Source organism: Cucumis sativus, chromosome 6, assembly GCF_000004075.3.
Source record: "Cucumis sativus cultivar 9930 chromosome 6, Cucumber_9930_V3, whole genome shotgun sequence".
In the NCBI taxonomy this organism is placed as follows: domain Eukaryota; kingdom Viridiplantae; phylum Streptophyta; class Magnoliopsida; order Cucurbitales; family Cucurbitaceae; genus Cucumis; species Cucumis sativus.
In genome coordinates, this window is record NC_026660.2 from 604,180 (window position 1) to 626,727 (window position 22,548).

Consider the following 22,548-nt stretch of genomic DNA (forward strand, 5'->3'; position numbering starts at 1 on the left):
TTGCAATGGTTGTGAGTTTGAAAATTCAGGTCGGCGCTAAGGTTATATATGATCCGCCTCACCAAGTTCGAAACCAGCGAGTTTCTGACTTCTTTGGACCGTCCTGTCTAACTCGAGAGTACACACTTAATGTATGTAATTTGAACGGGGTGGATCGGTCTAACTCAGAAGTAGACATACACCTTTGCATGATCGCTATTGCTATTTCATTTATCGATCGTAAATTTAGGTTCATTCTTCATAAATTTAGATTTCACATACGTTTTAACCATATCATGGGCATAGTTGCGCTATACTATACAGTAGATTATTAGTCTTATTGTGCAAATGAGTGAGCAAGAATGAGTGTTATTACGCTTTGAGGTCGATGTTTTATTGAACGATCAAAATTGTAAATTTTCTAGTTGCAACTTTAAAATGGAGGAAATATGTCATTTGTTCCTTTGTAAAGCGGGATGCTTATGAAACTTGCAATCATTAGCACAAGAGCTGTGCTCTAGATCGTGATTTTGCACGTGAGAGAAACAAAAATATTGAAACAAATATGAACAAAAACACCCCATTTATTCGATTCTTTGCACAACAAATGAAGTTTCAAGATATCGAAAACATAAAGCTGTGAGACTTGTAGCTCTTCAAACGACTGCACCCGGATAACCCAACACTAACCACCCAGTAAAAGAATAAATTGAACATCACATGGCTTTATCGTCATTAACAAACTCAATACTCTGTAGTTTTCTATTAATTTGAAAACGAAAGAAAATCTCAGTATTTCGGAAGCGGTCTTGAGTTATAAGTGTTCTCAGACGATGATGATGTGAGAGGAACTGTTGAGAACTCAGAATCAGAGTGGTGTCTTGAAAGGCGAAAATCACTGCCAAAAGGAAGGTGAGTCGATTGAAGATGAGAAGGAAAACCTGTTCTTGAAGGATTGGGTGTCGAACCAATCGTCTTCGTTCTGGGATCAAGTAACGGTGAACCAGCACTGGCAACATCTGAGCTGCTAGATTGGGATGCTTCCCGAAGCTTGAGGCTTTCCTCGGCTTCTCTCTTCTCTCTCTCCTCATTCTCCTTGAGAAGAAAGTCAACCCATAAATCTGCAAAGGACTGAAAGGAAAATCCAAGCTTAGAACAGACTTTTACTTTTATTGACGAAGTTAAAAGAATTAAAATGTTACCACTTAGTGGAGATCCCAAAACCATATAAAAATGTAAAATTTCTAAATATGTAGGTTTATTCGAGATCAGTCTTCGAACACTCCGAAAATAATAGCAATAAATTACTGCTACGGTCCCCTGTACTAGCATATCATCATTTTGTTGGATAGATGAATACCATGACCGGATATGTATATTATTAACGAAATGAAGTGAGCATATCTATGGCCATCGTGGGTTTTGGATGTGATCAAAATTGATGATGGAATTATAATATGAACCGAAGTATGTTCTTTCGTGAAAGTGTGGAGACTAAAATGTTTTCTTTTGGAACTTGACCACAATGAATCTGAAAACTCAGAGACCAAAATAGGATTTCCTTGCCCAATATCTCAAGATCTTACCAAAATAGAAGTTACAAATACTTTTGTCATGTAATGAGTTGACACACCTGATTATCAGAGGCCATATTAGCTGGCGTCTCTGTTGTGCTTCCTCCCAAAATCCCGCCCACCAGGCGTCCAGGAAGGCCCAAAACTCCACGTACAACACCTTTGCTTGGGCCTTGTTTAGCAGCTCCTATCCTCAGCTTCTCATCTTCAGAGAATCCAAGCATACGGACCATAAGATCCAAAACCTGCATGAGCAATGCACAAGAACCAAGTGGATGAAAAGTTTTAAGAGGGGAAAAAGAGCAGTTATGATTTTGATTCTAGTCAAACCATTATCTATTCAAATATCATCCCAACCAACCAAGTTGCCTAGTCTAAAATAACATGTTTGTATATTGTCCACATATCTGCAGACATTGTCAATGCAGGGGACATAACACGAAGCTTACATATGGATATGTTGATTAAAAATAAATAAAAATACCTCTTTACTGTGGTTTCTCTGGAAGTACGTCACCAGTAATTTGATCACAATACGCCTGCCAAAACCTCCCAATGATCATCAGTATTACAACTCCACATGGTCGAATTGCACAGAAACAACACAATTGAATTACGTACTTCAAAAGAGTAGATACAATGGGATAGCCAGAGTTTCAATTTGAAGAGACAATAATGGCTAGTCAATCTAACAATGGTTGGTAGCTTATCTTTGTGGAACTTAACAACAGATCTCTCATCTGCAATTTGAAAAGGCAAGTACCATATGGATACCTCGTCTTTCACAGTCCTAATGCATCTGATATATTAGTACCTAGATGATATGTCTTGAAACCATCTTGGTGTTCTCTTTCCAAAGGAATGTATCATTAACTAACAGTGTTCCTTTAGCTAGCCAATATGTCTCTTTGACACAAATTTCAGCGACAAAGTTTCAGCTGTGATTCACTCCTAATTGTTTCAGTCCTAATGCATCTGATATATTTTGTGGACTACAGCTATCTGTTCTTTTTAAAATAAAACACAACTTGTCATTGAATTAATGAAAAGAAAGTAATGCTCAAATCACAAAGGACTACAGCTATCCTGTTAAACCTTTGGAGCATTGAAGCTAAAAAGATGCAACAAAATTTTCAACAAGGCTAACGTTTGAAACAGGGATGCATAGGTATATTGGAACAATTGTTAAGGCTAAATTAACTTTTCACACATCACACGTCAATGAAAAGTTACGTCTTTTTTTTTTCAGAAAAACCAAAAACAGAAGCAAAAGGTATCCAGAAGTAGATTTTTCGAGTGCAATGCCAGTGGGTGAGGGAAATGAGCAGGGGTGTAAATTCCCAACAACAAATATTTACGAGGATTTACCTGTCAACAAGAAAATCTGAATCCACTGACATCCTATTCAGCCTTGTCATACTCTGATCAAGAGCACGGCGCAGCTTTGAATTATCTTCTTCAAGTTTATTAACTCTGCTTTTCCATTCTCCCAATGCTCTTTCAGAAATTGAAAGCTTTGACAAAATTTCTTCCTTCTCCTTCTTTAACGCATCTTCTCTTTGGTTAGCATCCTGAGCAATGAAACATAGCATTAAGCAAAAATGAGAAAAATGAACAAAGGAGAAAAGTGACAAGCGTTGGCAAATTTAACTGTTCACATATCATCCAATCTCGTCGGTAACCTATGAAATCAATGTGACTCCTTAATTAAAAAAAGTAAGCTCGTAAAAATCAGATGTGAGATGATAATTCTGAAAGTCTAGACACTCAAAAGAGTACGAAAATGATAGAAAATCAGATGTGAGATGATAATTCTGAAAGTCCAGACACTCAAAAGAGTATGAAAATGATAGGTCGAAGACAAGTGAGAACTAACAAATTTCTAAAACTATCTATTATAGACTTGCTATATATTAACATTTAATTAGTTTGTATTAATATTAAAAATAAAATTTAAAAAATTCTGGCAAGGGATCCAATCCCCTATTCGAGAATATTCTCTAAAACATGAAATGGACTGGAATAAAGTTCTATTCTACAGAGAAGAAGATTGTCCTTATAATATTCACATAAACAGAAATACAAAGACAAGCCTCACTTAGAAAACTAGGAGCTAAGGCATGTTATTGATAAAAGCATGTACAGTTGTCATAGTCAGAAACAGCATACTTTTAGCATTTGAGATAATTTAGCTTCTTCTTCCCTTTCCCGAGCCAAAACACTCTCCAAGTGTTCCTAAAGTTCAAAGTAAGAATAAGATTGCAGCACAATCAAATAATGGCACAGTTAGATAACCATTGCATATTGCTATAAATTGTAGCAAATTTAATTTAAATTTCATTTTTCTTTACCTTGGCTTCTATTTCTGCATAGTACTGGCCGAGTGCAGTTTGAAGGTTCAATAGTTCGATGTTCTTGGAATCTATAATACTCATACAGTTTGCAAGTTTTCTGTGAAGATCTTCAATAATTTCTTTAGATTTCTGAAGTTCATTGTTACCATACATCTCAGCCTCCTTCTGCATCGCAATTGCCTGATTCAATGCTTTCTCTAAATGCATTATCTGACCCCTCTGGTATTCATTATTATGACGAAGTTCTTCAATTATTCTGCTATCTTCATCCATCTTTTCTGATTCCTCAGATTCCTTGACAGAATTCCAGAAATAAAAAACCACTCAGCCACAGTAGGTTCTAAAATAAACACTAGCACACAGAAGATCCAAAGGTTTGCAAGAACCCTTCAAAAATAATATAGGTAGAAACAATGATAATTAATCTACAAACAGCTAGTCTGAATCAATATAATCACTAAGTACAATCAAGTTCTCCATTAAGGAACCTATAAGCATTGATATTTGAACACAGGCATCTAGTTCCTCCAAGAAGATTGAATCACTGAAGAGATTTCAGTACTCCATTCAAAAAAAGGAAAATGTAGGGAGATACTTTGTGGTTCTATGCACTGTCCTTAACTTATCCCACTTCTTGAATGAACAGGATAAGATTATAACGCATTTAGGCATTTAGGAGTCCAAATTCATAACCATATCACAGTTCAATTAGTTCAAATGACATAAACTTAAATATTGTCACCCACAAGAAGAGTTAAGACAGGAAACCTTTTCCAACAAATGCTGCTTGAGACGTGATAGTTCATGCGCAGCCTTGTCTCTCTCTTGCTGCATTTCCTTCAAATCTTTCTTCAATTTTTGCAATGATAGGTCCCTATCTTCTTTTCCGAGGGAAATTCCAGATGGACCCAATTTCTACTTAAAGAAAAAGTAAAAGAACACAATAAGAAGCCACCCTGAAAATTTTGACCAAAAAAAAAATCAACCTGAACTACATTAACGTATTTAACCAGTATATGCAGGCAATTTTAACAAATGCAAAGGATACAAGCAGACACATTGGCAGTGATTTCATGAGAAATCAAACAATCTGAACAAATGGTAAACAGAACAAACACCCTTCCAGATTATGTGAATCAGAATTACCTCACTAGAATCACTTAGATGCCTATTCACCATTTCCAATGATTTTGATGGGGTTTCGACACCTGACAACTCTTGGCTCTTTTCCAATGTATCTTTGAGTTCCTTTTTCTCCATCTGTACATGAGAAGCATCCAATACTAGAGATTGAAAACACAGAAATGTGTATAATTGAAAAATACATTTCTCACTTATTCCAACCAAAAACTAAAAATGATTTAGTGACCTCCAAAGTACTTTTTTCTTTCTCCAATGTTGTAATTAATCTCTTCAATTCCTCCACATTATCATCAGACTTCATCTTCTCTCTTCTATTCAACTCAACTTGCAATTGCTTTACTTCTAGTTTCTTCTCATTCAATTCTCTAAGAATGTCACTCATCTCCAACGATGCCTGCTTAAGAAAAGGTATAATGTTAATATGCATAAAAAAACAAAGGATACCAGATACAGGAACAAACAAACATCCATATATAGAAGACATATAGAAATATTAAAAAAAATGAATTGACCTCCAGTAAGATGACTAGAAAGTAATCTAATCAGTTCCACTTTAATAAGACAGCCCTCTCCAATTCATCCTCTAAACCTAGAATAGCCAGCAAGACACGTCCTGTTTGAACGGTTGATTCGGGGTGAGTTATGCAAATCCTATATTGGTGATGTTAGGTATTCCTGTAGTCAAAGTGAATGCTAGGCTCACCTAAACTCTAATGGCAAATTACATCATAAAAACACCAAGAAGAGAGCTCTCCTAGTACTTTCATTAGTGTCTACAAAAAGAACAAAAATGCATATAAAACTGTGATTCACTTCACAGCAGTTTTTTTTTTCTCTTGCAAATAGCCAGCAAAGGATAACAGGGACGTTCTATGAGTTGGTTGCAGAGAGAACAGGGAAGTGACATTATGAGTGTTACAAGATTCTTTTCAGAGTGGAACCATCAACGCCCACATTAATGAGACTTATGTTTGCCTTATTCCTAAGAAAGTGGTTACCTCCATGGTAGCCGACTTTCCGCTTATTAGCCGCACCAGTTGTCTTCACAAGATTGTGGCCTGTGTTCTCTCAAGCCACCCTCTCCACAATGATCCAACATACCTCTCTTTTCAATTTACCGAGTCAAGTGGCTCAAAAGGTGGAAAGGCTACATGAATTTTATTTGGGGAGAAAGGTCAAATGTTCAAGCATACACCTAAAAATTCTTTTTGGGCCGAATTAATTTATTTGCTTTAGATGATTTCCCTAACTAGAAGGGTTCTAATAACAGGCTCTTCACTGTAAAATCTTTTTTGCAGGATACGATAATCTTCATTGACCTTATACACTTCTCTTTTGACTGAAACTATTTGAAAAAGAGGCTACCCATATCGGGTCTTAATTTATTCAGACCTCTTACAGAAATGCATGCTCTACACGGTCATCTCCCCCAATTGGTGCTCCTTGTGTAAGACTGGGCTGCAAATTAATCTCAAAGCCACATCTTTCTTCATTACCCCTTCACTCGGGTTTTTTGAGACGAGAAGGTAATACAGTTCGTCAGCAGTTTTTCTATCATCTCCTTGTGGAGCTCACTTTCAGAAACAAACAAAAGTTTTGCTTTGGATGAGCCTCTTTAGGCCCTAAATTGCGAAAGAATGGTTCTTCAACAACAAAAAATAAGCTTTTGATAAGTTCTTTCATCTTGTTACTTACTGTGTTGTATCTTGGTGCAAATTGTCTAATCTCATCTCTTCTTGTAGCTCTGCTTCTCTTTAAAATAAATCAGGGGAGTGTTTCGTAATCATCAAGGATTTTCCATTCCTTTTTAAAATTTCATTCTTATTAACAAAAATAACAATAATTTATCGATAAAAAAGAGAGTGCCATGATTAGTAGTTCTCTTTGATATGTGGATGCATGGGACTTTTGGATCCTTACAAAAGAGGAAAAAATAATTTACACAGGAGAGACTGAGTTAACTTCAAAACAATTCACAGAATACGTGAAACTAAAAGAGAAGCGAAGAACAAGTTGTGCACAAGGTATACTTCAGTTTGAAATTTCAACTCCAAGTAATAACTCATACTAATATTTAAATTTCAAACTTACTTTGTCCTTGTTCATCCGTAGAGAATTCAACTCCTCCTGGAACTTTTTGTTCAATTTCTGCTCCTCTGTAATAGAGGGAGATAAAATCCGATCAGGTATCTATTATCAGTAGCAAGTCAATGAAGGTGGAAGAACTTGAAAATTTCAATAAACAGGAAAATATAAAAAATAGTAATGATAAAATTTTAAATTTTAAGGAGAAAATGTAACCTCGTAATCTTAATTGCACATCTGCCAACTGTTCCCGTTCTTGTTGAAGTTCCTTCCTTAATTGTTTGTACTCAAGAGTAGCTTGCACATCTTGCAGTGATCCCATATTCCCTTCTTGCAAATCTGCAAGCTCCTAGAAGGCATTCATAGATCTGTTTGTCAAGTTCATTCATCATTAACAAATAAAACTAAGTACTCAATTCAAACAAGTGATAGGTTTTCTTAATAGAAGAACATTATGAATATGTTATTGTGATAATAAACAGGCATTAGCAAAATAAGAAATATTAATAACTATTAAGCCAGAGATTGAATGTGGTATCGATAAAAATATGTTATTGACATTACCAGGAGAAAAATTACACAGGTGCTCAAGGTTCGAGAAGATTAATCTTTTTCCAATACGAATCCCAATGGCCAATATATATGCCTACCTCAAATTCCTCAAACCCACTCACTTTATTATAGTTAGCGAATCCCCCAACAAATAACCTAACGTCTAGGATGCTCCTATATCATTAGGGTATTCTGATTGAACAATCAAAACCATATAGCTCGCCCCTTTCTTGACCGAAGCCCAGCCACTGTTTTTTCCTTTTTTTGGAAGAACCAGCCACCATTAATTTGAGATTATTGTATAACAATAAAAAATCCAAAAAATACTTGAACATAAGATTCTTAATTATTTAATTTTGCCTGCATAAATTGGGAAAAATGTATCTCCATAACAGGGAGTAAAGAGTTCCATTACAGCATCCTTTACCTGTGAAGTTGAATGTTCTGGTACCATCTTACTCAGGTAATCAAGTTTTCCAGAGTGCGAAGCTCCATTAGCAATTCCATCCTGCTTAGACACCATACCATTACGCCGGGTCTTCCCCCTAAGCAGTCGGCTAGGTGATTGATCGCTTCCCTACAAAATTATCGAAATACAAATAACACAAAAGGCAAAGATAAATCAAGAAAATTATAATAACAAGATATGTGGCCATGACATCATGATAATCTTTTTAAAAATAAAAACTAAAGAATAATATTAATAAACTATATACAATAGCCAAAAATAATAACTCCTGAACCAAACTACTCCACCACTTCTCAGCGAAAAGGCTTCTTCCAAATTTTAGGCCCCAATCCCCTTAAGCAACAGACTTCCATTAGATATAACTGTAGATATGAAATCTTGGAATTAGCCACTTTGTATATTCTAAAAAACACCCGATTAAAGAGGTGCACATCATGAGCCAAGGATATTTCTAGAAGAGAATTTCTCCCTTACTAACCACTGAGGTGTAAGCTAAGAGGATAAAAGGAAATAATTCTTCCAGAATCAAACTTTAAAATCTTTACTTTGAATCAATTGTCAAATGCATGGGAGAGCCCTTTATTTAAAGGAAAGTAATACAAAGGGTAGTAAAAATGGAATTAACCTAGATTAACCACAAATCCTCCCCACACATCAAATTGGTTTGTACCATTTGTCCACCTCGGAGCAACACTTAGGCCTTAGCAATATTCAGCCATGGCCTGTCCAATTTAGAGAACCATTTCTGGGTGAGGATCCCTTCTTCCTTGGCTGCTTGGTATTTACTGCTATTACCATACTATTAACATTCTTCTCATTCATAAAATGGCCCACATGGCTAAGGGCGATGAATGTTTGCAGAGAGGCCCCTAGTTCCAACTCCACCGGCAAAAAGGTGGTGTTCCACTTGATTGTGTTAGTGGCTCCCTCGCTACCTCGTGAAAATAAAGTCTCTGCATTTTCTCCAGCTTCTTGATAGTCTCTGACGAACATTTGAAGATGAATATACAGTAAAGTGTGATTTTTTAAAGAACTCAATTTGCTTGAGTCAACTTTTCACCTCTTGAGAAGCATAAGCTCTTCCCACTCCAGATCACTGACTCTCCCCGCCCAACAGCATTGCCAGATAAGACTTAAGAGAGAGACCAAGATCCAACCTCACAACCCCACATTGCAGGAATGACCTTCACCTCCCCAACATTCGCATTAAGACCACACAAGATAGGTAGATTGATCCTGAGAGCAACCAGGGCTTCGAACCGTGTGTCTCCTGTCAAAGGACCTGAGAGTTTGAGTTGGTTTGGCTTAACATATAGAACCCATGTTTGCTACTGGGCTGTTAAGCCTCAAGTTTGTTGGGCATACCTAGAGGTTTGAACACTACCCAAACGTTCTTTTCAAAGAGAAACAGATTTCATTGCAATAATGAAATATATAAAATGCTAGTGGAAGCTAACAAAACCCTTCCAATTAGTATAAATCTTACAAATGAAATAATTCAAAAAGACTTGCCAAGCTTACACCGAGTGGCTGTTGTATATTATCCAAAGAAAATACTGCCTAAAATTACCACCACCCCAAACCCACTCCCTCCTTCCAAAAGATATCCCAAACCAAAACTTCTGAAACCTGCCCTTCAAGCTATAACTCTGCATAACGACTACAGAAACATGAGCCTGCGACAAACCTATGTACAAGACGCATCCTCAAATATCATTTAACATCATTCAATGCAGAATGAGATACTTAGGCCAAAGCAGGGATTGGAATAGCATTGTAACGTAATTGACAAAAATGTGATAATTCTGACACACATAAGACAACCAAATCAAACGCCAATCCTACTACATGTGGTGATCTATAAAGCTCACAACTTTCTTTCACAAGAGTCAAGCTCATGATTTTCCATCTGCATTCCAAAAATTACCTTCATTTCACTAGTTCCATTTGCTGGTGATTTGGAACTTTCAGATTTAGGTGAATTTGTAGCATCCAAGCTTTGTTTTAGCGAGCCGTTTTCCTTGTTCAATCGTAAGATTAGCTCCTGCCAAATGAATATGAAACGGGAAATAACAATAAAGGCTTGTTTAGTACGCAGATTTGTTTTCTAAAACTATTCCTTGAAATTGTGATCCAAATTGTAGAAATTTTGGAAACAACATTTTTTAAGTTTTTAGTGTATCCAAATTTTGAATTTGAAATTTCAAAATACAAAATAACATTAAAAAGAATAAACAGCATTGATTATTATGAAGATTTGTTTTGAAAGTACAGAAACTTAAATGGAATAAGTCCTTAGCATAGGGACCAAAAAACTTGATTTTCATTATGGAAAAATGAAATAGTGCACAAGCATACAAAAAAAACCCAAAACGGAGCCAAACTACAAAATATGGGCACCAACTAAGAGAAACAAGACCTATAAAATACCATTTATAAATAACAAAAAATATGCTTATAATTTTTTAGAACTCAAGGACACAGCTATCAAATCTATGGAACAGATCCCGTTAAAGTAAGGTCATTATTCATAAATTAATAATCATTACTAATATTTGAGATTGAACCCAGTATTTAGTTGATAACTACAACAATATTTATGATTTACAAATATGTTATCACACATTTAACCAAGAAAACCATCAGAAGCATTACTACATACAAATTACATTTAATCATTGGATATGAGTCAACTAAATTACAAATTACATTTAATTACTCATTTTATAGAAATGGAACTATGAATCAAAAGGGAAAACTCTAAGGAGCAACTAGAATACCTCTTTTTCCTTTAGCAAAGCTGCATAATTCATTGATAATGATTTAATATTCCTCTCAGATTCCTGAAGCCTCTTAATTTCTGCTTTGTATTGTTCAATCTACGAGAAGCACAGTAATTAAAAATGCCATACATAAATTAAAGTTAACCAGTTCAAAGGAAACTTAAAGAAAATAAAACATAAAAATATAGGCCAGTCAAATTATTAAACCACCAATTCACCCAAAAGCTTAAGTTGGTGGTTGAAGGCAAATTTAATTATATATCACCAATACAAATAATGACACACAGAGGCACAGTATATGAACCTGGATAAATGCTATGAGTTTCAAACCAACGAAAATGGCGTAGTTAGAAGGTGCATGACCAGCTAGAGGAAGACAATTCACAGTCCCTAATGTATAAGAGACAAAATTTCTGGCCTTAGACACAAAGGAACAGTGAAGAAACAAATGGTCGATATGTTCAATCTCTCTCAAACAGAATTTATAGCCAAATGGACACATAGTACAAGATCTAAACTTTATTTGGAGCATTTCATCAGTGAAATATCTCTCAAATAAGTCTCTCCCATTCCCCACAACATTATAAATAAATAGGAAATAAACTGAAATTCAGTGAATATCTTTTCAAGGTTTTCTATAAGTGCCTTTAACCTTATCAACAGTCTATTCAAAGGGCAAGGACCATGCTTGTTAACAATATCCTTAATTCACAATGTGTCCACTTCACGATAGAACCACCAAAGACATTTAGCCTCTCACACTTACATTATCTGTGCAATGCCTAACCACTCTCCAAGTCCAACGGCCTAGAAAACACCTCCTATCCCACGAGATGGGAGCCATAAAAATCTCTCATAAACTTATCAAGAAGCTTGCTAACCAAGGTATTCTCTGCCTAATTTAGTTTAGATCATTATATCAATAAAAGGTATTGTTTTAGTTTCTATAGTATCGTATTTTGAGCATTGTACTTTTTTTATTATATCAATGAAAGGTCTTGTTCCTTTTCAAAAAGAAGCTTATTAACCAAGGTAGGGATTCTAAATGGGGATATAAAGCAGGTTGGAATGCCATTCAGAATAGATTGAAGATGAGTAAAAGTAACATGCTAGGCTTACTGGCTGGCTTCCGTTTTGGTCTTTTCGTTGCATTCAAGGTATTAGTCTCTCAAGTTGGCTTTTTGTTTTGGTCTTTTTGGTGTAGTCATGTTTAAATTGCTACTTTCTAGAATAAATTTTTTAAGAAGTGTTGGTATAACTTATAAGTATAGCTAATATTAAGAAATTTTTTTAATAGGAAAATATATACATGTAGGAACATATATATATAGGACGACTTGTTCAAAACAATTGAGGTTGTTTTTCTTCCAAAATTTATAATTCCAAGTATAGTATAATAAGTCACCTGAAACTGTCCTTGAAAAAAAAAATTCAAAGCTATAACCAAAAAGTTGTATTTTAGAATTAGCTACACCAGTAGCCCCTAGAATTAAGTTTGATTAGAAGAGTGTCACTAATTATCCTTGAGAAGAAAAGTTTGTGAAGTAACAAATATAGACATATATATATATACATGTATGGAGCCCCATGACCAACCAAGTAAGCAACAGTGGCATGAAGCACTAGATCATCCAAAACCACTAGGTATTCCCAAACCAACCACTTACTATTTTCCTTACTTGAAATTAGAACCAGACTATATGTTCTATTAACATCATAATGCAATGCACTTAATTTATTAAACCTTAGACCTTAACTAGCTGTTCAAACCCAATCAATACGCCAGTAGACAGAAATTAGCTCAAAATAGTGTTCTCGATTTGTAACCAAACACTCCCCTCCCTGAACCCAAACCTCTACTTTGCCCACCCATATGCCAAAACTGAAACTTAATTAACTTATAATCTCATTGCAATTTCAAGATATAACTAAACGAAACCAATTCCCAATAACATGGTCATAAACCCCTAAAACCAAAATGCATCATCTCCCCAAAATTCAGCTACAAGGAGAAAACCAAGTCCATAAAAAAACATGCACCTCAGGGTGACGGGCATCTTCAATAATCCCATTGGCAACCGGAGACCGTGTTACAGAATTCGAATGAGCAAAGCTATGCGAGTTCCTCCGATCAGAGACCGAAACGTCAGCATCACCTCTATTAGAGCCATAGATCGCAAATTCCTCGTCTTCGTCATCGTTGTGCACATCGAGAGCTATCTTATTAAGATTTTCTTTCAAATTAGCTATGGAGCTCCACATCATTGAGACACCAGAACCCCCAGGGAGTCGAAATGGCTCCTAAAAATCCGGTGTAGTGCCAAGAACAATGGAAATAGAAGGATTTTGCACCGAATTTTTGCAAGAACTGTAGAATAAATCAGATGGAGAAACGGAAGGAAGTGAGTTTCGCAGATCTGAGTCTATGAGTTGGTGATGGCGAAGACGAAATGTAAATTTGGTTCAAGAAATGGAGAAAATTAATTCGAGAGAGAAACGAAGAAGAAAGGATTTTGGTTTTTTGTTTTGTGCGTTATGAAATGTTTAGACTTTGTGAACAGTTCGTCGTCATGCGCGGCATTCTGTCGGTTTGGATCAGTCGACATGTCGTATTTGAATAATAAAGAATAGAAGTAAATAATATAGATTCTAAGGTAAGGGTTATAGGATTTGTTTTTATTACTAAGGTATAGGTTGAAATTTTGCACTTCTTACCTAAAGTAATAATGACAATTAAGAAATACCAACACCAATCATCCAATCATAGTTGAGTGCATAAGTTATTAGTATGTTTAGTTCAATCATAATTTGCACTAGTTTTTCCTTTAAAATTTCAAGATTCAATTTTTCACTTGTTAGTTTTACTAAATATATATATGGTACTAAAAACGGATCATTTGTTGTTAGGTTACTAACAACACTCATCGACTATCGGCTAGTAGTTCATAAGTTAAAATTTACAAAATTAGTCACTATGGTTTCACTTTTTTTCGTTGGTTCCCATAGTTGGAGTTCAATTTTTAGTTTTGTTTGTTTGGTTTTGTAGTTTCTAATTGAGTCCTTATAATTATAGAAATTTTGATAATTTAGATTGTATAGTTTAGTTAAACCTCACAAAATATGATCTCTAAGAGGGCGTTTATAGTGCTAAGTTGGTTAAATATAGACAGTGGATTATAAGAGATGGTGTTTGGATACATTACTGTTTTAATCTAGGTTAAACTACCACCGTGATGTAAATTATTTTTGTCTTTTAAAAACTAACAAACAATATAGAAATGAAAAAGAAAAAAGATGAGTGAAAATAATAAATACGGTAGTAAATAACATTTGAAATAGTATAGATTATATAATAACCCGCAACAATAGTATAGATTATACAATAACCCACAACACCAACTTCTAGTTGGTGCCTCAAATATATGATCTCTATTATGTATTATACATCGACAAAACTTTGGATTTCCTTCCATATCTCATTAAATATACATATGTTATTAGGTGGAGGTTTAGAAGCTTGCTACCCTTTTCGCAATCACACTATTCAAAATGACCTCAATTTTCAACAAATTAATTTCTCCATCTGTGGGTAAATTTGCAGTCACTCAAAAGCATTAAGACCTTCACGGTCAAAAACAATCCAATAGAGCCTTCCCCACCCTCGTCGTCCGATCATACCCTATGAAAATTGAGTTTCCAACAATGATGACCGAACGAACCGAAGGGGAAAGGGAGAGATGAGGAAGCCTGAAAAAGAGAACCAACTAAGCACACCAACAACATTCAGCCCACCCAACACAATCGACATTAATAGGAGGTGTTTCAATATGGATAGCCAATTTGTTGAAGTAAATCTCATACGGAAGCTCCACAAGCAAGCACCACCGCAGAATAGTTAGCATACAATCAATCACGTTCCTTCCCCACAAACCTCTCCATAAATCCATTAGATAATACAAAAGAAGGTTTTGCATCAAAAAATTTATACAAAACACTACTTTAGGTTTTAAACCATTGTGTCACATTTCACAATCATTCCATCTTTGTTTGTTTTTTTAATTTATAAGTTTTTTTTCAACTAACAAATTAAAAAACCAAAGTCAAGCTTTTTTTAAAAAAAAAAATTAAATATATATCTCATTTTGTCTTTATAACTATTTGGTTTTTTCATTTTTCATTTTAGAAAAAAATCATCAACATTACTCTATTGATTTCTTTATTCTTACTATCTATTTCTTTATTTTTGCTATCTAATTTAGAAAAAACAAAGTCAAAATTTGAGTACTAAAATCTTGTCAGTAATCATTCGGTATTTTGTTTTTAATTCCCTTTTTATTTAGGAGAATGATAAATGTAATAGATAGCAAAACCAATCAGAAAAATTATAAATGAAGCTAATTTTTTTAACTTTGTGTTTAGTAAATATCAAATTAAAACAATCTTGTAATTAGATTATTAATTCTATTTAGTAGCCGTTTTGCTTTGGATTATTTTAAAAAAAATAAACTTCTAAAACTCCACTTTCAACCTCCAGATTTCTACACATGTTTTTTAAAAAAAACAAAGTCTAAAGCTAAAAACTAAAAGAAATTGTTTTTGAAAACCGGTTTTGTTTTTAGTTTTTGGATAGGAAGAAAAATGCTTTTTAAAGAAAGTGAAAAGCATATAGCTGAGAAATGGAGACAAAACAAGGGAAAATTTCAAAATAAAATGGTTAGCAGACCTAAACTAATGATTTAAGTGAGTGTTCATCTTACTGCCATTTGTGTTATAATAATCCAATCAAATTGTGTCATATATGTATATCGTGTCGAAAATTAGTTCAATCAAAGTTCGCCATGTATGCATGTTTTTAACACTATGTGAATTGTATTTTATTCCTTAATTTCATTTATTTTTTAAAAAAAAAGAAACTATGTATATGGTACAATAAAGCATAATGAATGACATAGAAGTATCCAATAAGATTAGTATAGCATAAAAGTTAATGGAGTCTACACGAATTGGTCCAATTAGATTACACCATGACGCATGTCACTAGAGATGAATTAATTCAATCATATATATCTTCAACTCAAAAGATAACCTCTCAACTCCACGTATCGTTGAACAAACATATAACGTATAGATTCAATTAAACATTAAAAGAATATAGGAGACATTGAAAGGCATGGAAACAAATTTACCTGTATTTATACAAGAGATCAAGAAGATTTTATTTTTCTCCTCTAAATTGGAATTGGAATTAATTTACTCATAAATGCAATAAAGATTTGTAGTATGTAGACTCGGAAGTCTTGTTTGATCAACTAGAGCAATATTCTAACAAGATCACTTGAATCGAACCGAACTGTGGACACATTCAAACCGCGTGCTCTACAGAAGCCCAGAAATGACCTAAAAAGAAGAGAAGGGGAGTGGTGAGCCACACCTTAGACAGGCTGGTATAAGGCAGTGAGGTGGCCATGTGTGAGGTAGGGCCAAAACTCCCAAATGGTAAAATAGAAACAGACCATTTTCAACTCAAAATCTCAACAAAGCAACCCAATGGAGACATAAAAGAAAAGATTCGTAATCACAAGACACAACTGTCCAAATGGGGACAGTCCTCAGCTCCTTTTCACAGTAAACACACAAATCGGATCTTTAAATAAAAAAATGGCATATTCTCTTTTCTCCGTATAAACAAGAAGTTCAAAAACGCCAGTGCTGTAGATTCTAAAAACAGGGAAGTTCAAGTTCAAAGAAACCCAGATCATGGATTGGATTTTATATGGCAAATTTTCATTCAATTCAAAAGTTCAGCAGAGAGAATTGAAAGGCAAATTTATAGTAATCAAATAAAAGAACCAACAAGAGGAAGCTGAGTGTAATGTTTTTTCAAGCAGTTCAAACATATCCTAAAAGGCCCATAATACGAAAAATAACAGTAAGCCCATAAAAAATAAGCAAACAAAAGGGAGGAAAAAAAAATCAAAAAAGAAGAACCTGCTGCCGTTCTTGAGAAATCTAGATAAGAACTATGAAGAATCTGACCTCATCTTCAACTTCATCTTCATCCATGAGTGTTCACAGCTTCCCAGAGCAAGTTCTTAGGAACAGGATTGGTCAAATCTCTAGCTTGCAAAGCAGCTGTTCTAAGAGTTCTAATGGTGCGGACATTAGCATCCCAAAATGACAAGCTTCTGTATGGAAGATTGTGTTTCTTGCAAAGTTCGACCACAATTGGAGAGATTTTCCTCAACTGGCATCTGGGCATCCTTGGGAATAAATGATGTTCTAGCTGAAATTGCAATCCACCAAAAAACCAATCCATCCAAGTAGAACAAGAGATATCCAAAGTCCCACTTGCTTGCTTCTCAAACCAATCATTCCCAGTGGGCTTCCCAACATAAACATTAGCAGAGAAATGGTTGAGGCAGAATTGGATGTGCTGTAGAGAACATACAGCAAAACTTGCAAGAACAAACATGACTCTCTCAGGCCAATTAGGGAGATAAGAAACTAGAAGAGGAAACCATGTCCAAAAGACAAGAATCCCCATTATGTTCAATGCTCTATCAGGAACTTTTCTAGTGGAAAACAAGAGCAACAACGTCTGCACAAAGAGATTCACTCTAGCCACACACATCACAGGGTAAAATGTGAAATGCTGGTAGCTAACAAAGAATCTAGCCAAGGAATCAAACTCCAGCTTCCTACCATAGAAATGAGATGTCAAAGTCCGGAAGAAACTAGTAGAAACAGCAAAAACAGGGATGTGTTGAAGATCTGGATCGTGGTCAAGGCTATTGCAGGAGATGTGATGAGCATTATGAGTCCATTTCCACCAGGCTATACTAATCCCCGTCAAACAATTTCCAGACAAAATTTGAGCCAATTTGTTAAATCCACGACTCGACATTACATTAGAATGTCCAGAATCATGACCCACATAAGCACTTTGGATCCAAAGCATACCCAAAATCATAGCACAACCCAAATGAACCAAAACGCTCTCCGATTTCAAGACCCCATAAACCACAAGAAACATCATCACAGCAACAGAAATCAAAGAATACATAGTAACATGCCCCTTCTTCTCAAACAAACCTTGTTTGGAAAATTCAGACGCAAGCTTTCTGTAATCCTTAGAAATCTCCGAGACCTGAAAATCCTTGAGATGAAATCCAGTAAACAACCGATCCAAATACGCCCAAGCGGTGCCAGGATGATAAGCAATGAATGCATCGGTCACATCATGACCCGCTAAATTGATAAAAGGCGTATCACCACCAGGATGTTCTTTAGCCCATTCTGTGACATTATAGACCTTACCCTGAATAGAGATCCATAGATCTCCTGGTTTGTTGTGCTTGAGAAGCTCCTCAGAGGTAATGTACTTCTTCTCCACCTCCATATCCAAACCAGACCTTCAAAGTTTGGTAAAAGGAGATCAAACAAAGAAAACAGGAGAAACCCAGATGAGAATAAAAGCAATTTTTGGAAGGTTTCTTCGTTTTTTTTTTTTTTTTTTTCTTATCGTGGAGTTGCTTTGGATGGAAAAATGCAACCCACTATTCGGAGAAGAGAGGGGGGGAAGTTGGGTTCGATTGATTCAGAATCTAGAATAGTGTGAACCCCTCTTTCTGAATTGCATGTTGCATTTAGGAGACTTTAATATAGAAAAGAAGAAAGGGATTCGAATGAATGAACAGAGAAGAATGAGAGGTCGTGATTGTTAACAGCGAAGTACACGGTACAAAAACCAACCTGGGCTTTAGGCTTTAGGTGCCGTTTCCCCCGCATCTCAAATTGGCTTCCCTCCTTTTAACCTCACCCGCGGCTCACTCAAATATATCCCCTCTTCTCTTCTTTTTTCCTTTTTCCAAAATTACAAATGATGTTTAAATTTTCACTTTTGTCCCTCTTTTTTTAATACACTTTCTTTTTTAAAATCAAATTAATCTTTTAACAAATATACTCCTTTTATACCCAACTTAAACCCTAAACCAATCATTTCATTAATTAAAATTACTAACTTTCCTTAAACATTCTATTATACCAACTAAATTCTCAAACTTTCATAAATTAATTAATTCAATTTTAAATTGGCATTTCCCATTTGGCAAAGTCTACCGAAAAAATTAGTTTTAGTATTATCGGTTGTAAATAGTTTGTTCTTTTTTTTTCTTAATATTAGAAAAAATATTACATAATATTTTAAACTTGATCTCTCCCCTCTAAGTTTTTGTTTAATTGAATACTTCTTTTGTGAGTTGAACCGGTGGTGGGGTTTTGATTTTCTCATTTTCTATTAGCAATGGATTTAACAATTCATAAAATGAATGTGCATTTTATGCACCCAATGTGAATAAATAATAATAAAGATAAACCATTTAGTTGGTATTTACATTTACTAAATGACTTAAATAATGGGTTTTTTAAATAAATTCTTTTATCAAACATATCTATAGTTACTCAAAATTCATTATACATTGATGTTATCTGTGGTCTAATTGCAATCTTTTTATGATATTTTGATGCTTAGCTAAAAAATAAGAAAGAAAGAAAGAGCTGAACACAATGTTTAGATTTGTTAACTGTAATTATTTACTTCTTATACACTTAAATCCCCATTCGAGGTTGTGAAGATAGTTCTTTTATTAATACTATCTCATTTTTATACGAAAAATTTTCTTTATCACTCTAATATGCATTGAATTATATGAGAAAAAAAAATTCAAAACTATTTCCATTTATCATCATCACATGCTTATTAGATATCATACTAGTTTTAGATAAATTTTCTTAAGAAAAAACCTAAGTAAAATAATTTATATTTTATTAATCTATTTATAATTTGAATATAATCCAATTAACATAAAAATTGCTCTATCAATTATTTCATTTGAGATCACAACATTGGCGGTATTATTGTAGGGTAAAAATGGAGGAGGAGGAGGAGGGAAAAGGGAAGCTTTATTATTGGATGGGACGCACAATTATTAAATTAAAGGGGAAAAAAGGGATATACGGAGTTTAAACGGAAAGAGCGATTAAAAAAAACAAAAAATATAAACAATAAAAGAGTCGGTTAAAGAAATATAAAGAAAAAGAATGAATTTTCCGTAACGTGTAGCGTCATGCGTAGTGAGTGAATGACGGGTGGAAAAACGACCCCGTCAAGGTAAAATCGTGTGGACATGGATTAAAAGAATGGACGGGTGAGATGCGAGGGAAAAGAATATTACTGTGGACGAACCACATGTCGTTTTTTGTTTTTTTTTAATTTTTGGGTGAATGATATTTTGTTTCTTTTTTTAAAATATGAATATTTCGAGAGATATTTTTGGAGGAGGTGCCAGTCACTCACAGCTGTTTCTCTTTCTTTTTTTAATTTCTTCTATTTTTTAAGACACTTATTTATTTTATTTGTATAAAATTATATAAATTCATCAAATTAAAGAGGGAAATTTTGTTTATTTTAAGTGTTTGTATTGTTGTGAAATTCTAGCAATAGTTTTAGTTTTTTTCTATGTTTTGAAAAATCTCTATTTTTGTAAATTTTGTCAATGGGAATTTAACCAATTTAGAAGAAGAAATTTACGTTTTTCCTAATTTTCATTACATATTTCTTAAGAAGTAAGATTGTATTTTTTCTTTCTTTTATAGTTAGTTTGTTTTCAAGGATGGTCTTTAATGTCAATATAACTTAGTAAGTAAGTCTATATATATAAACTTATTAATTAAGAGATGTGATACAAATTAAAAAATTATAAACAAAATGAATAAAAACGTTATTCAACTGACAACGATTTCAAATTTCGTAAACAACTATGATTTGTCTTTTAGTATGAAAATTACTTTGAAAAGTTTAGTCAATCTTTTTGACATAAATACTTTTGGACTAGTTTGTTTATTATTTTTTTCTAGAGAAATTTTACAATTTTTTAGTTTCTATAACATTTATTTTAAGAATTATTTAAAAACACCAGCCAATTTTCTAGTTTCTATATGTTACTGAAATGGTTTTTTATTTTTTATAACACTTAATTTGAAGAAAATATGTTTCTTTTAATGCTAAACATTTCCCGAAAAAAATGTTCATTTTATTTAAAATTATTTTAGAGTCTTAACTAGTTTTATTTTATATTAAAATATCATTTTGGTTGGTACCATTTTGGAACTTTTATTTATTAATTTATTTTGTTGAAAGCTCAATAAAGTAAAGAGGGTGTAAAACAGTGGCACGTGTGGCATAATTTACGAAGTTTCAATTGTGTTTTCTTAACTTTCATCTATTTGATTTGTGTGATGAGGAACTCTAATCTTTTATATTTTTTATGGTCTACTTTTACGTTGAAACTTTTATGGTATTTAAAATCATATGGGAGTAAGATTAAAATAATATTAAAATTGTGTTTGTTTTCAATCAAGGGTCAAATCAATGCAAGGCAATTAGATTGATTTACTACTTTTGGACTTGATTCGAAAAGCTGCTCCTTACCAACTTATTTTCTAGCTAGTACACAAGTAAAGAGTTCAAAACAATTATAAAATTGTAGATGAGAGGATTGAAGTATGAGCAAGTATGATTGACTAGCCTAATCATAACTCAATTAGAGGTTATGGGTTGGAATCTCGTACATTTTACTTATTGTTGAATTAAAAGAATAGGTATGGTCAATACTAACACAAACATAACTCAATTAACATATGTTTGTATTAAAATTAAAATTGTTGACATCTTGATCAATGGTACACATTAATTAAAATCAATTCGAAAGTTATTCACAAAACTATTATTATTTTGTATTAATACAATTAAACAAGGTGTTCATACACACTGGAGACTCTATGTAGTTCAGCTAAACTGAAGTAAATAGATGGAAAGAAGTGGTTTAGTGAGGTTAGGTAGGATTTGAAATAGATGGGAAAAGAAAGAGAGAGAAAGGAAAAGGATGGTCTCTCCCTAGGGGGAGAGGGAATGGGAAGAGACAGGAGGAGGTGGTGGGACTCACGTGCCTTTTGAAATGGGGCGAATTGGGCTATAAACAAAAGTAAAGGGACTGGACCACAAAAATAAATAAAAAAGATGATACCAATATGATGATGAAGTAGAACATGGAATACAATGCGTTTGCCACCTCAGATATCCAGCTGGATCTATTTTGTGGCTGTTGCATTTCCTTTTCAACTCACCCTTTAAATTAGCCTTTTCCTTTTCTTTCAATTCTTCAAATATCAACGGGTTTTTCTTTTTTTCTTTCTTTTATTCCAAAAATATCTTTTCAACCTTTTCAATTTTAAGTACTTCCAACGTTAGTAAATTTTATTTTATGATAATAAGATTTATCTCATTATATTTTCTAAATTGTAAAACTATAACTTCGATTATCATTGGATAGTCTCATGATTACGTATCATAATCATCTATATAACTAATTTTGTTATATTTACATATGCATATGCAAAAAATAAGTGTCACGAACTGATTTTTTTAAAATAATTTTATCATTTAATGCAATTTATTTTTATATTTTGGATATAGTTTTCATTTCACTCGAAGGTTCCTAAATATTATATATTATTTTGGTACTACAATTAGAATATGGGATTTAAATCAT

The 22,548-nt window shown here is 33.8% G+C and overlaps 2 protein-coding genes across 3 annotated transcripts; both read right to left on the reverse strand.

Annotated features, from left to right (window-relative positions):
- Positions 1-543: 543 nt before the first annotated feature.
- Positions 544-13,473, reverse strand: LOC101211976 (golgin candidate 4). The gene is made up of 15 exons (XM_004138408.3): positions 12,980-13,473; positions 10,937-11,035; positions 10,084-10,200; positions 8,115-8,264; positions 7,352-7,484; positions 7,142-7,206; positions 5,277-5,444; positions 5,054-5,167; positions 4,676-4,822; positions 3,905-4,201; positions 3,723-3,788; positions 2,922-3,124; positions 2,038-2,092; positions 1,613-1,798; positions 544-1,110 (listed from the first exon to the last, which is right to left on the reverse strand). Exons 1-15 carry the CDS (start codon positions 13,202-13,204, stop codon positions 769-771), a joined length of 2,367 nt encoding a protein of 788 aa, XP_004138456.1. The 5' UTR covers positions 13,205-13,473; the 3' UTR covers positions 544-768.
- Positions 13,474-15,977: 2,504 nt separating this feature from the next.
- LOC101215907 (delta(8)-fatty-acid desaturase 2) lies at positions 15,978-18,740 on the reverse strand. 2 transcript variants are annotated; one of them, XR_004217404.1, is made up of 2 exons: positions 16,928-18,740; positions 15,978-16,336 (listed from the first exon to the last, which is right to left on the reverse strand). XR_004217404.1 is itself a non-coding variant. In XM_031887268.1 (2 exons), the coding sequence occupies exon 1, from the start codon at positions 18,336-18,338 to the stop codon at positions 16,995-16,997; it is 1,344 nt and encodes a 447-aa protein (XP_031743128.1). In that variant the 5' UTR covers positions 18,339-18,740; the 3' UTR covers positions 15,978-16,336; positions 16,976-16,994. The 2 variants fall into 2 exon arrangements, 1 of the variants encoding a protein (XP_031743128.1); XM_031887268.1 differs by having other exon boundaries at positions 16,976-18,740.
- Positions 18,741-22,548: the final 3,808 nt, after the last annotated feature.